Source organism: Cnephaeus nilssonii (genome assembly GCF_951640355.1).
Source record: "Cnephaeus nilssonii genome assembly, chromosome: 11".
Classification (NCBI taxonomy): Eukaryota; Metazoa; Chordata; class Mammalia; order Chiroptera; family Vespertilionidae; genus Cnephaeus; species Cnephaeus nilssonii.
This window is the reverse complement of record NC_137082.1, coordinates 48650819-48666945: the sequence shown is the minus strand read 5'-3', so window position 1 is coordinate 48666945 and position 16127 is coordinate 48650819. Positions and strand designations below refer to the sequence as shown.

The window sequence follows — 16127 nt, the reverse complement described above, 5'->3', positions numbered from 1 at the left end:
ATCATGGCCTAGAAATGAAGCAAGAGATGACAGCCTCAGAGAAAGCTGAGGTTCACCCGAGAGCGTTTACCAATCCTGTGTGAAGCCAGAAGAATGAGAATCGTAAGTAAAGGTTGAAACCAACAAACAAGAACATTGTAATTGGAAAGAAACAAGAAAAAAAATCAGAATAAAAATAAATATTTACCCAATATCTGCAAAGAGCTCTGAAAATATGGCATCTATAATACACAAAGATGATTTTAAATAAAACAAGAAAAAACTTGAATTAAAACTGAAGGACTAAAATTTTTTACTATGAATAATATTATTTTATTAAAATCTGAGTGGCATACAAGGCATTTAAGTACAAAATATAAAGACAAGGACTTTAGGAATGTTGGAAAATAGAAATTCCAAGATGAAAGGGCTATGCCTAAGTGGGAATTCACTCCCAATTAGCTTATCACATACCATTGTTCATTTGGAATTAATTTACTGAGTAATAAAAGTAGTATGAAGGAAATGATGGGCACAGAGACAAATATAGAAGTAAATAAAAATAGGCAATGATTAAGAAATGGATCTGTTAACAGATAAAAATGTATTAAAATAAAAAATAACCATTCTCAAGCTTTCCACTCCATCTGGTGTGATGTGCCCAAAGTTCATCCACAGTAAGGAGAGCTGTGCACCAACCAAGGCAAGAATGCTTTGGAGATTATTTTGTTTCCGATATCAATCCCATTTCTGTTCCTAGAAATAAGTTAGGGCCAAGCCAGGTTGTCTTTGCATTTTGGAGTGAAATGTGCACAATGCATATGTTAACTCTATACTCATCTTCAAAGTCTGTATAACAGTTCCTCTTGGGATGTGGAGACAAGACCATATTTTCAACAGCCTGGTTTAAAATCCACTAACAGCTCCTTTGTTGCATATATTTTTATTAACCTCTGTAAAAGTCATGTCATAAGATAGGTATTAAAAACATGAGAATAACCAAAGGCAAATTATTTCCTGTATATATTGCTTCACATTTTACATAAAATTTTCAATTGCCCTATTGCAATATTTTTTTAGATTCAATATAAACTATAAATTCCCTGATGATCAGTGATGTTGAGCATCTTTTCATATGTCTATTGGCCATTTGCACACCTATTTTGGAGAATGTCTGTTCAGGTCCTCTGCCCACTTTTTAACTAGATTGTTTGTCTTTTTGGTATTAAGTTGTATGATTTCCTTATATATTTTGAATATTAACACCTTTCCAGATGTATTACTGGCAAATACCTTCTTCCAGTCAGTAGTTTGTCTTTTCCTTTTGTTGGTTTCCTTCACTGTGAAACTTTTTAGTGATGTTGTACCTTTTTTTACTTTTTATTTCCCTTGCCTATGGAGACATATCCAAAAAGTACAGCTATAAGTGATGTCAAAGAGTTTACTGTGTATGTTTTCTTCTAGGAGTTTTATGGTTTGGGGCTTTTCATTTCAGTCCAATCAATTTTGAGTTTATTCTTGTATATGATGTAAGAAACTGGTACTTTTCATTTTTTTCTATGTATATGCCCAGTTTTCCCCAGGACCATTTATTGAAGAGACTGTCTTTATCCCATTGTATATTCTTGCCTCCTTTGTCATAGTTTAATTGACCATATAAATGAGGGTTTATTTGTGGAATCTCTTTTCTGTTCCCTTGATTTATGTCTGCTTTTATGCTACTACCATGCTGTTTTGATTACTATAGCCTCGCAGTATAGTTTTATATCAGGTAGTGTAATAACTCCAACTTTGTTCCTCTTTTCTCAAAGTTGCTTTGACTATTCAGGGTCTTTTGTGGGTCCCCTTTATGTCTACAGATGGGCAAGTCAGGTATTGAAGGCTAGATATAGTGAGAGACTTGTTTTTCACCTATATTTGGTTTCTTGGAAGGAAGATGCATTTCACTGCCCCACACCAACGTGTGGCATAGCCACAGAAAAGCAAAGAAGCATGATCAGGTAGAGAAAGGTGCATTTAGCTTCTCAAAGCTGATCTCAGTTCTCATTTGTGGCTGAGAGGAGAGCCCCTCCCAGGATCCACACTGAAGGTTCTAGCTGGGTGTATTCCTCAGTCAGTTGCTTTGTAGGATATGGGATGGGAGACAACTGAGGCTTCATTGGAAAGAGCCAAGCTGGAGCCAGTTCAGCAAAAGAAATATCAAGCAATAATAACCAAGTTCACATTTCATCATCGGAACATAGACTAGGTATTACCATACAGACTAGCAAACACGTTCAGCAGTGCACACTTGGAGACCAGTGAAAGGCCAGCAGCTGGTCTATTTGCCCCCAGTCCTCTGATTCCTACTCTTCAGACCCTCCTCCAAGTCAGAGAAAGAAACAGGAGCAATAGGAAAGGCTCAGTGAATGATGAGCCTTTTAGAAAGAGACAAGATAATTTCTCGTATAAAGTAAGCTTTACTCATTAATCAATTAGTAGATTTTCATTTCTCCCACTAATTAATGAAGAGGGGGGTGTTGAGGAAGACCAGGCATATTTTTAACTGAATTAAATTTTACAAGTTGGCTCCATTTGCAAATAGCTATATGTAAGTTTATGTAGTGCCTTTCTAATGTAAATTCCTTTATCTTAAAATCTAAACTTAAATATGAAGCAGTATTCTACACTATATCCAAAGATCTTAAGGAACTATTCCTCTAAGTACAATTTTATACTTGGCTTTGTTCATTTAACTCAGAGGGAAAGCACAGCTTTATTTCAGCCTGATTTATACCAACATACTACTGTCCAATGCTGTGGGCTTTTCTGTGGTTTTATTGCAAATGTCTACCCAGAGAAAAGTCAAAGGCCTATTCATTGCCTAGACTGCTTGTGGCTTTATCTAAGCTTCAATCATAGGCAATCTCTTACTTTTCTGAGAATATTTGTATAAATTAGAGTGCAAACCTTGCCTTGTCCTTTCAGTCTCCTTATAATACAAATCATATTGTTTGACACCGCTGCCCACGTTTGCTTTGTATCAAGAATTATACCACACTTATTGTTACCTCTCTAGGGTGAAAACATTTCTCACACATGTCCCCTCAATCACATAGATAAAACACATATTTACACAAATCTATCAGTTACTCAAACCATTACTTTTACTTAATGCACTGATTCTTTTATCAACTACCCAGCAAACTGTATGGCTTACAAGTTAATTTTTCTTGCAGATATTATAATTGTGTTTTCTGTAAAATGAATTCTGGAAGCTCCTACTGCCTTTCAGAAAATCTATAACTTTTAGAATTGGAGTTGTTTTTGAATATTCAAATTGTCTTTACTGTAATATTCGACATCTATTACAAAAAATAGTAAGAGCTAGATGTCTGTTGATTCAGGTATTGATTGTAAACTTCTTTCATTAATATTTCTAGTTAATGAAAATAGTGTTATTGATATTTAAGAGAAAGATTTTTTTAAAAGATACCAAGAGTTTCTTTTCTAAGGTCCCAAACTTGAATTGAACACATTTTGTGAAATAATTACCGGTTCTGTAAGTGCCTGAGTTCAGTTTCCAAGTTTTCATTGATTTCTTTCTGTTCATCCAGAGATCTCTGGAGCTTACGGATCTGATTCAGGACGTCATCAAGCTGAAAGCAAAGTAGAAAATGCTTCACTTAAAATGATAGAGCTTGTTTTTAAAAGGATTTTCTCAATTTTTTACATGGTACATTATCCTGCATAAGTTTCTTTTGTAGGTATGCATGAATATATAAAAATATGCATTTATTTTTCAATAATATAATGCATATATTCAATAATAAAATAAACATCTACACAGACTCTAGAATATTTGACATCTTTTCTACCCAGGCACTGCCTCCCACCCACCTCCCCAATTGCTCCTCTACCTGAGTCTCTGTCTCAAAACCTGTGCTTATTATTCTCATGATTTTGAAAACATATAGTATTAACATACATATGTATTTATGTGTGTATTGGTTTATATTTAAGCATAGCATATGTATGTTTATCCATATATCTGTATATATATTCCAAGTGTGTTGGTATGTGTATATATGTATAGTATAGTATATTGGGGCAAATATATATTTTTAAATATATTGTTTTCTTTTAGGTGTTTTTTTACTTAAACATAAAAAATAGGTATTGTGGGTATCATACTATATGTAATCTTCTGACATTTGCTATTTAAATTCAATTGCTAAGACATCTATATTGGCATCTCAATGTAGTTGTCTGTTATCTATACTAATAAAAGAGGAACATGCAAATTAACCATCACTCCACTATGCCCACAAGCCACGCCTACCAGCCAATCAGGAATGAGTATGCAAATTAACCCAACCAAGATGGCGGCTGGCCATGGAGCTGGAGCAAGCAGGAGGCTTGGGTTGCCCTGGCAATGGAGGAAGCCAAGCTTCCTGCCCACCCTGGCCAAATCTGGCCTCCACTCAAGGCTACAAAGTTTCAATTATGGAAGATAAATAAATCCTAGATATTTGCTTCCAGCCAGCCTGACCTCCACTCAAGGAGGTGCTGAAAAACAAAAAAAGAAAAAGAAAAAAAGGAGGGGTTGGGACCTTGGGTCTCTGGGGGGTGATCAGGCCAGGATGGGACAGCAGAGGCTGTTGGGAGTAAGGCAGACCAGCAGGGGAGCCAGTTAGGGGTGAGCAGGCTGTCAGTGGGGGTCAGTTGGAGGTGATCAGGACAGTGGGGGGGGGCAGTTGGAGTGAGCAGGCCAGCAGGGGGGGGCAGTTGGGGCTGAGCAGGCCAGTGGGGAGGGAAGGTGGGGTTGAGCAGGCTAGCACAGGGGGCAGTTGGGGGTGATCAGTCAGGCAGGCAGGAAGGTGAGTGGCTGGAGCCAGCAGTCCCGGATTGTGAGAGGGATGTCTGACTGCTGGTTTAGGCCCAATCCCTGTAAACCAGCAGTGGGACATCCTTTGAGGGGTCCCAGATTGGAGAGGGTGCAGGCCGAGCTGAGGAACACCACCCCCTCCCCGGTGCACAAATTTCATGCACCGGGCCACTAGTACATTATAATATTACATGCATAGGCCAGGATGTCATGCCACCCTCCTATGCATGAGTATTAGATTGTTTGCAGCCTTATGCTGCTCTGAACATTTTTGCATATGTATCCTGATGCAAAGTATTCTCTTGAGACACACCTAGGAGGACAACTGCCAGGTTATCCTTTGTTGATGCTTAATTTTACAAGATATTGCCCCAAGTTCCCCACTAATTTGCCTCCTAAAAACAATTAGAAGGGATCTATTTGAGCACAACTTTGCCAACACTCAATATTGTGAGATATTAAAACTCTGGCCAACCCCTGATTAATGGTTTTTGATACCTCTACATTTTTTTGGCCTAGTGTTTTTCTTTTGTGCCTATTTAGGTCTTCTGCTCATTATTCTAGGAGCTTTCCTTTAAAAAAAATTTTGTACATGTTAATGTTATAATCTCAATACTAACCTTTTGTCAATTATGTGTTCCAAATATCTTTACAAAGTATATATGAAATTCATAACTTATTTTTATACTTATTTAAGAGCTCTTTGAATGCTTATTTTATTAAATAAAATTTATCAATATTTTATCCTATAGTTGGGATATATTTAATAATGTTAAAAATACTTCCCTAATCAAAGTTCAGAGAAATAATCTGTATTTTCAACTAAAATTTAATAGTTTTCCATTTGTCACTTAAGTCTTCAATGAAGCTGCAGTTAATTTTTATATATTATATGAGGTAAATACCAATTTTATTTTTTCTATATAGACACACATTTTAATAGGAACATATATTGAATAAGTTGTTCCCCTATTGATCTGACATATCAATCTATCATATTAAAATTTTATATATTCCATGTATAAAGTTTCTTCTATAAAGTCTGCTTATATGTTCTACTGTGGAGATTAATATTTGACCTTTCACACTGAATTCCTAGCACCTTCATTGTAAATCCTGATATAACACAGGCCAAGCTCCCTTTTCCCAGCAGCTCTTTTCCTCAGAAATATCAAGAATATTCTTAATTCTTCATCATTTTAAAAATAGCTTAGTAAATCCCATGAACAACCCTATTTGTATTTAGCTTGGAATTTCATTAATTCTGAAATTTAAGTACATTTGACATAATTTTGAAAATTTTTTTTGTCTATGAACATGGTACATTTTACATCTTGTAAGTCATTCCTGAAGTCTCTCAATGAAGTATAATTTATTCATTAGCAGTTTCACACTCCATTTTATTGGATTTACTTCAAAGACTTTTATGTTTCTTCTTTCTTAAATATCTACTTAAAAAACCCACTTATTTGGCATGACAGTGTCAGTTCCAAGGCACTTCCTAAATTATCTAATTATGAATAACAGTGTCTTTTATACTTCTTCTTCAATTTATAATGTTTCAGCTTCAATTTTATCATTATGGATTTTATATATGAATACAATATGGGACATATGATGACTATTTGGAAAGCTTCATCACAGACAGGTACTATTATGTATTAAAGGAATATTTTGGTTGAACTATATGAAATACATTATAGTTTGACTAGAGTATGATACTTAAAATAAGTAGATGTTATTTTATTATAGTCAAAAGTGGAGTAGAGATGTATATATCACAAGTTTTAATTAACATTCATGGTCTTTTATTCATCATCTATTGAAATATCTGAAAAAAATATCGGAGACACACATAAGCTCTTCCTGTACAATTATTTTTAGTATGATCATGACAAAGTCGAATTGACCTGAATGGTTACTAAAAATGTTATTTAATTATAGTTCATCACTCTGATGGAACATTCTGCAGACATTAAAATGTTATTTAAATCCTTACAACATTGTGAGTAGTGCAAAATTATTTTAAAAAATAATACCAAAATGCTGGTGGAAATTTCTAGCTGTTGATTTTTCTAAATCTGTGCCATGGTATTATAGAATTTATAATAAGAAATAAATATACTTTTAAACTAATTTTAAGCATGGTTTAGGTGCAATAACAAGTGTCCAAGGTGCAAATAATGCTTGTGGTGGGGCTCAGGACTTTTGCATTTCGCCAGGGTCCTGAGTGATACTGATGCAGCCAGTCCTTGTAACACTGTGAGTAGAAAACACAGGTACCCTGGCCAGAAGGATGGAGCTTTCCTTAGCTACTCCAGTAAACCAGCTGCTTACTTTTATCAATTCATCAAACTAAATTTTAGTAGTCATTTTCTGTCTCTAGCTCTCACCAGATATCTAAATGATTAATTTTCTTTCATGTACTTAAATCTGAGGCCAAACACCATATTTAATAATGTAAATGGTATCCAAAGCAAGAATGCTGATATGTTTTCTAAGAGTTACATGATTTATATATGAACTGTCTTGGTCTTTTGCCACTGGAATGCAAGTTCATGTTTAAGAGATCTATATTTAATTCATGTATGGATTTCACATGCTTGGAATAGTGTTTGCATGTTTTTTTAAGTAAGTGGATGCTAGATAGGCTAAAGTAACAAATGTCCTTTTACTTTTGTTAACAATTTTTTGCCAAAAAAAGTAGGGTGTAATTTTTAAAGTTCTATATCAGTAGTATCCTAAAACATTTTTATGTCATATAAATCCAGTTCAATATTTACTGTGAGTACAAATAATTGCTTTATTCCTATTACTACTCTGTAAGGCCCGAAGCAGTCTGGTGAAAATGTGAGTAGATTCCCAAAAACCTATGATTCAAAAAAATATATACTGCCATATCTATAATCTGATCAAGCTGGCAATATAACAAGGTCCCAGCTGTAGTTGTAAGCTTTGGTGATATAGAGGCAATGACTTCAGCTAAAAAGACTGCAGGTGCAATTCCTGGAAAATATTAATTTCTATCATTGAAACAATAAGTAAAATAATGCCCTGGCTGAGTAGCTCAGTTGGTTAGAGTGTCAACCTGATTCGCCAAGGTTGCAGGTTTGACTCATGGTCAGGGCACAAACAAGAAGCAACCAATGAATGCATAATAAGTGAAACAACAAGTTAATGTATTTCTCTCTCTCCATTTCCCTCTCTCTAAAATTATAAGTAAACATTTTCAAAAAAAGAGAAAATAAGGAAAACAAAACTAGAAAAGCCTGTTAGACATTGCAGATAGCAGCACATAAATCCCAAATGATTTGTATTACAAATCTGTATCAAAATCTAACTGGAAACTGTTGATAATCAGTTTTGACACATATTTCCATTAGCAGATGAACAGGACCGATTTCTGTCCCAGAAACTAAAGTGACATGTTGAGCATCAGGTGTTCTGGCAAGTCCTTCTGGCCAATCTGCTCTGATTCTGCTCCAGGGCATCCACACTCGGTGTCTTTCTAATCTGTCCAGCTTGGGATGTGATTAAGCTAATGAGGAATGATGGCATAAATTCAGGTAAGTTTCCTGTTCACAAATTCCCTCAACCCGATTCACGTGACACAGAGCCTTTGAAAGAAATGAGTGGCTATGACAGCTGGCCAACTTCAAATAATTAAGACTAACTTTTGGACAGATACTTAAAATTGGAACTGAAATATTCTAAACAATTATATCAAAGATTACACCAAAATGTACTCTTTCCCTAGAAAAAAAAAATTCAGCAAGGTTAACAGGAACATTTTGCTAAAAATTCTTGGTGATGGAAAGTGGTTGCCTTTTGAAAATTTTGCTAAGTATATAGTTTGTGTTGCATGATCCTATTATTTTTCAATGTCATAATAATTATTTATTCATTTATATCTTATTTACTACTTACATAGAAATTATTGGATGATTTAAATTCAGTGACTCCAAGTAATTATGACTAAGGTAGTAAAAATTAAAATGTGATCTTAACAGAATATAAATGTTCTGTGGTCTTGTAGTTGTGATTTACCAGAATTATTTTTATTAGTGTCCATACTGGCCTTTTTTATACAAATGTCATTGACTTGCACACTTTTGTTAAACTGGCTACTAAATTTCTATCAGATACTTTCTTTTTTTATTAAATATATTGGGGTGACATTGGTTAATAAGATAATATAGGTTTCAGATGTAGATTTCTATGATACGAGATCTGTATATTGCACTGTGTGCCCACCACTGAAACTCAAGCTTACATTTAAAATAAGTAGTTTTACTGGACAATTAAGAAATCTTAAAGAAGCTAGCAATGGATATATATATTACTGAAATAATTTATTGACCTTTGAACTCTACAAACTAACTTTTCTAATGAGCTATCTTAGCAGAGTAATTGTTGTAGATACAGGGTTAATGAAAATAATGAGTATATTTCACCTGGATAACTCAATCAGCACATTAAATTCTTTACAGCAAAAGATATGTTTGATTATAAGTGAATTGGTTTGATTGGGTAATTCTATAAAGAATGATACAGGTTCGGGTAATTCTTTAAAGAATGATGCGGGTTCAGATTTCAGAATTCCCATTTTTGGAAACCTGGAGACAGTTTGCTCTAAATTTCATTCCCAATGATCTGAAGCAGTAATTCCCCCAAAGATTTTATTGTCATATTTGTAACCAAAAACCAGAATAATTTTCCCAATGGCTGTGCTTTAGCGTTAGTGTTGTTTTCTCTTTGGAAACACATGTTGGTAAATGTGCGGTAGAGCTCAACATTCTTTTTTTCTCTTTTTTAAATCATCTGAGGACATTTTTCCATTGATTTTTAGAGAGAGAGAGAGACAGAGAAAAATATTGATGTGAGCGAAACACATTGGTTGGTTGCCTCCTGCACGCACCCCAATCTGGGCCCGGGAGGAGCCTGCAACCCAGGTACATGCCCTTGACCCTTCAGTCCGCAGGCCAATGCTCTATCTACTGAGCCAAACTGGCACAAAAAAAAAAAAAAAGGAAAAAAGTATGAAAACATTATAAAACATATATTTAGAGAACTGACACTTCCTAATTTCAATGCTTACTAAAAACAGTAATCAAGACAATGTTTTACTGGCAGAAGAATAGATATTTAGGCCAATGGAATAAAATTATGTCCAGAGTCCAGGAAGAAACTATTACATTTTGGTCAACTGGATTGTGACATGGATGCCAATATATTCCAATGGGAAAAAGATAACATTTTTTCACAAATAGTCTTGGGGCAACTAGATAGCCACAAGCCACGATTGAAGTGGAATGCCTACCTCACACCTCATTAATAAAAATCAAAATGGATCAGAGATCTAAACATAAGAGCTAAAACTATAAAACTCTTAGAGGAAAACACAGGAGTAAATCTTCCTGATTTTGAATTAAGCAATGTTTTTATACACAAGCAACAGAAGAAATAAACAAATTAGACTTCCTCTAAGTCATTTTTAAAGTTTTATGCTCCAAATACATACAACTGTCAAGAAGCTGAAAGGACAATCTACATATTGAGAAAAATATTTGCAAATCATGTATCTGAAAAGGGATTTCTATGCAGAATATACAAAGGACAACTCAAAAAATACCTCAATTAAAAATAGGCAAAGGATCTGAATATATATTTCTGGCAAGAATGTATAGAAATGGCCAATTAGTACATGAAAACAAGACCAACACCTTAAGTCATTAGGGAAATTCAAGTTAAAACCACAATGAGATACCACTTCACCCCCATAAGGATAATATAATTAAAAATGATGGACTCTAACAAGTATTGGTGAAAATGTGGAGAAACTAGAACTTCCAAACATTGCATGTGAGATTATAAAATGCTGCAGCCACTTTAGAAAATAGTTTGGTGGCCCTTAAATACATCTACACAAAAAATTCATATGTAAATGTTCATCAGTATTATTTGTATTTGCACAAAATGAAATACCCCAAATATAACCAGCTGAAGAAAAAATGTTGTATAGCCATTCAATGGTATGTTATTTGACCATAAAAAGAATGAAGTGTTGTTCCATGCTACAATAGTGGATGACTCTTAAACCTGATACTAAGTGAAAGAAGCCATCACAAAAGGCCATAGATTCTATGATTCAATTTCTATGAAATGTCCAAAATAAGTAGCTCCATAGAGACATGAAGTAGATTAGTGCTTGTTAAGTGCTGAGGGTAAAGGGAGGATGGGGCATGACTGCAAATCTATAATAATTAAAGCGTAATATGCAAATCGACCCAACAGCTGAACAGCAGAACGACTGTCCAGATGACCTTCTGGACAAAGCTGGGGCTGTGAGGGCCTACTCTTGCACGAATTTCGTGTATCGGGCCTCTAATAGGTATGTAATTTCTTTTGGGGATTATGAAAATGTTTTAAAATTAGATTTTAGTAATTATTGCACAGCTCTATGACTTTATTAAAAACCACAGAATTAAATTTAATACTTTAAATGGGTGAAATTTATTATATGTGAATGAGATCTCAATAAAGCTGTTCAAATAAATAATTAAAGTATGACAGGCATTTCAGTTGCTATAATATTTATATTATTAAGCCAAATCAAAATGAATTCTTTTGTAGATACTGTAGAATTAAGTCAGGTGAATATATCCAGTGATTCCAAAGGTCTTAAGAATGTTATCTTAAATAATTGCACCACTTGAATTTAGACTATTTCATTATTTTATCTCTATATAGTATGTTTTATCTCTATATAATAAACTTTTACATATTCTTTTATCTCTATATAATAAACTTTTACATATTCTTTAAGAATTTGATGGATAAATGGACAATGATGCCTTAATACATCTAAAAAGTATTGGCACTGCTTTAAACTGTATTAACCTAGATAATCTTATATGATTGATATTTATATACAAAGCATTCTATTAAACAGTTTATTCCAGTTCAAGAGCTGCTTTTCTTTTCAAGAACTCAAATTAGCATCATGACCAGTGGAAGTTAAGCACTTGACATCCTAGAATGCTGGAGACTTTTAATTTGTGCCTTGAGGGACCAATATTGAGAATTTGTTCAGGGTACCATAGCAACAGCAGAATCAGAGCAACGATATCATGTGGCAAATTTGTAGCTGAGAGAACACTCAAGGGTTCCATTGGATCACGTGGGGCAGCAATATTACAAATGTTGATGGTGCAGCATCTTGATAAGGAACACTTAATTGGTGTTAATTTTACCCAAAGTAAAGACAACAATAGGACATCTCTTTATATCAAGGTGTGTGACCAAAAGGTAAAGATATTTAATTGTAACCAATGTCTCCAAAGGGTTTTGATCTGAGTCTTTGTTAAAACTGACTTCAAGTTTCATTGACCTGAGTGATATGCTAAAGTAAAAATTTGCACAGAGAATAACAATAGCTTGTCTAATATCAAAGGAAGACAAAGCACTGTCAAATAATATTAATTTTCATGACAACACTTGTATTTGATCATAATATGATATATGTATTTCTCACTCTCTTCTCTGAGAAACTGGAGCACTAATAAAGATGCAGGAACAAACAATCCTTCCTCCTCTATTTTATTTTGCTCAGTTAACACACAACAGATGTCTGCTTTCAGAAGGAAGCTTTGGGAGAGCACTGGGCTCTGTGCCTCCTTGCCTTTGGATATTGGAATGAATTCCAGCATCATGAAACTCAATGAAAGAAATGAAATTGCCATTTGTGTCCCAAATTTCAAGCTGTTATCACATGTCATGAACCACAAAGCGTATTCTCCAAGTATTGTTGAATAAAGGTATAAAAAATCCAGTTACTCATTGTTTTAACCAAAAAAAAAAAGAAATTATAAAAAACCAAAAATGAAAATAGATTAAAAATATAAAATTCTCTTAAAGGAATTTAAGCATTAGAAGCAGAAGTCAGTACAAAACTACTCTATTTTATTGATGATAACATGATTTGGAAACTCCTCAATGCTCTGTATTCTAGCCATTTAACACAGTTATCAGACAGGGCCTGTCACACCCTAGGCCATCTACAGAGGTGACAATCTAGTGAGTCAGAAATCTGCTTCCACAAAACATGGAAGCAGAAATGGTATTTTTATTAAGAGCCACATGACTAACATCCAAAAAAAGGAACAAATGGAATATTTAAAAAAACAGTAAATACTCTCAGTTAATTGATTACAATTAAGGCTCATTGTATTATTAAGACAATTAGCGGGGGAAAAGATGGTGGCTGGCAGGACGGAAGTGAGGGAGAGGATGTGAGTGAGTGAGGTGATGAAAGGAGAGTGTGTGGATGTGTGTGAGTGAGTGACAGTTAAACCCGGCAGGAGCAGCAGGGGCTGGCAGACCAGGTTCTCTTGGACAGGGAGAGACTACCACCGCTGAGGGCACTCCCCAGACTGTGGGACTCGGACACGGAGCCCACGCCATCTTGAAGGGGAGAGTGGCTTCTTTTAGGAATTCATCAGCCAGACAGGCCTTGGACACTGCCCACGACCTGGCAGCCACTCGAGCCAAAATCCTGCTGCCCCACCTGCAGACCCTGGGACCTCCACCTCAAAAGGTGGACTACTCCCGCAGCAGTAAGTGCAACTTCCCCCTCGCCAGCGGCAGACCTCCAGACACCACAGTCACCCGCACGTTTCCAGTGCACAGGCCTCCAGGGCACACCACTCCACAGGCCGCTCTTGGGAGCCACTGTGAGCCCCTGATGGGTGTGATTTTTGTACAGACAAGGGCGTGCTGCCCCGTGGTAGAAATTCTGAATTCCCTCTTTCTGAATACCTGTCCATAGACACCTCAATTGTGTGGCTTCAGTGCCAGGGACCTTAAGAGTGCTTCAGTGCGCTGCACTAGCAAACACACCACGGGTGCCCCTGTGAGTCACCACTGGGAGCTCATGCGTGTATCCAACCACAGGTGCAGCAGCAAAAACTGAGTCTTCCCACCCCACAGCTGCAGAACTCTGGACACTATAGTTGCACGCTTTTCCAGCATGCAGGCCTCCCAAGCCCACCACTCCACAGGCAACCCTTAGGCACCACTGTGAGCCCCGCTGGGCACGTGCGATTTCAACCAAGGGCACAAGACAGCAAAAATTGGAACACCACCTCCACAGCTGCTGACTTCTAGACACAACAGTTGTGCCTTTCCAGCTCGCAGGCCTACATCAAGAGAACCCAAATAGCTCAAGTAGGGAGCTACACTAGATTACCACGCCCAGAAGACCTGAGCGATCACACCAGTAGCACCATCCCCAAAAGAACCTGGGTAGCAAATCAATCGGATCTACAATTAAAACGTTACAGCAAAACATGGGAAGACAAAAAAAGCAATCCCCAAAGGAAAGAAAAAGAAGAATCACCAGAAAGGGAGTTAAATGAAATTGAGGCAAATAACTTGTCAGAGAAAGAATTCAGAGTAATGGTTATAAGGATGCTCAAAAGGCTGGATGACAAATACAAACTCAATGACAAATGCACACAACTCAATGAGAATTATAAGGAGTTGAATGAGAATGCCACCAACATGAAAAGGGGCCAAGGGGAAATGAAGAACAATAGCTGCAACAAAGAACACAATGGAAGGCTTAAACAGTAGACTAGAAGAGGCTGAGGACCGCATCAACGAATTAGAAGACGAGGTAGGAAAAAACACACAAACACAGCAGCAACTGGAAAGAACATTTAAAAAGCAAGAGGAGAGCCTAAGAGAGCTTTGGGACAACACAAAATGAAACAATATTCGCATAATAGGGGTACCAGAAAGAAAGGAAGAGAAGGAATAGAAAACTTGTTTGAAGAAATAATGACAGAAAACTTCCCTGATATTGGCAAGAAAAAAACTACGCAAGTCCAAGAAGCATATAGAGTCCCAAAGAAGATGAACCCTAAAAGACCGACACCAAGACACATCATAATTAAATTGGCAAACACCAACGACAAAGTAAGAATCTTAAAGGCTGCCAGAGAGAGAGACAGAAAGTTACCTACAAGGGATCTCCTATTAGAATATCAACTGATTTCTCAACAGAAACACACCAGCCAGAAGGGAATGGAATGAAATATACAAAGTGATGCAAAGCAAGGGACTGAATCCAAGAATACTATACCCAGCAAGGCTATCATTCAAAATTAAAGGTGGAATCAGGAGCTTCACAGACAAGAAAAGGGCTAAGAGAGTTTATTACCACCAAGCCAGCAATGCAAGAAATGCTAAAGGAACTGCTGTAAAAGGATGAAACAGAAAGGCAAGAAGAAACACAAACATTAAGAAAAAAAAATGACAACAAACAAGTACTTATCAATAATAATATTAAAAGTAAATGTATTAAATGCTCCAATCAAAAGACATAGAGTAGCTGAATGGATAAGAAATCATGACCTATATATTAGCTGTCTGCAAGAGATCCACCTCAGAACAAAGGATTCACACAGACTGAGAGTAAAGGGATGGAAAAAAATTTTTCAGGCAAATGGAAATGAGAAAAAAGCTGGGGTTGTGATACTTACATCTGACAAAATAGACCTCAAAGTAAAGGCCATAACAAGAGACAAGGAAGGCCACTACATAATACTAAAGGGAGCAATTCAACAAGAAGATATAACTCTGGTAAACATATATGCACCCAATACAGGGGCACCCAAATACATAAAACAACTCTGGAAGATATCAAGTGAGAGATTGATAGCAATACAGTCATAGTAGGGGACTTTAATACCCCACTGACACCACTGGATAAATCCTCTAAACAAAAAATCAGCAAAGAAACAGCAATCCTAAATGACTCACTAGATCAGTTAAACTTAATTGACATCTTCAGAATATTTCATCCCAAAGCTACAGAATATACATTCTTCTCTAGTGCACACAGGACATTTTCAAAGATAGACGACATATTAGGACACAGGCAAAGTCTCTTCAAATTCAAGATGATAGAAATCATAATAAGCATCTTCTCAGATTATAATGGCATAAAATTAGAAATCAACTACAATAAAAAATCAAACACTTGGAGGCTAAATTGCATGCTATGAAACAATGAATGGGTTACCAAAGAGATCAAAGAAGAAATAAAAAGCATCCTGGAAACAAAAGACAATGGAAACACAACAATCGAAAATCTATGGGACACAATGAAAGCAGTCCTGAGAGGGAAGTTCATAGCTCTACAGGCCTACCTCAAAAAACAAGAAAAACTGCTAATAAATTAACTTTGCAACTTAAAAAATTAGAAAGAGAGCAACAA

General features: G+C 35.9%; 1 protein-coding gene across 6 annotated transcripts in view; it reads right to left on the bottom strand.

Annotated features, from left to right (window-relative positions):
• The window catches only part of CCDC102B (coiled-coil domain containing 102B), a 165183-nt gene that overhangs the window by 19254 nt on the left and 129802 nt on the right, over positions 1-16127 (bottom strand). For all 6 annotated transcript variants that reach the window (XR_013814191.1, XR_013814192.1, XR_013814193.1 and 3 more), the window contains one exon: positions 3514-3617. Coding sequence is in view for 2 of the 6 variants with exons in the window: in XM_079784199.1 (XP_079640325.1) it covers positions 3514-3617 (104 nt within the window). In the remaining 4 variants the exon portion in view is untranslated. The remainder of the gene's footprint in view (positions 1-3513; positions 3618-16127) is intronic.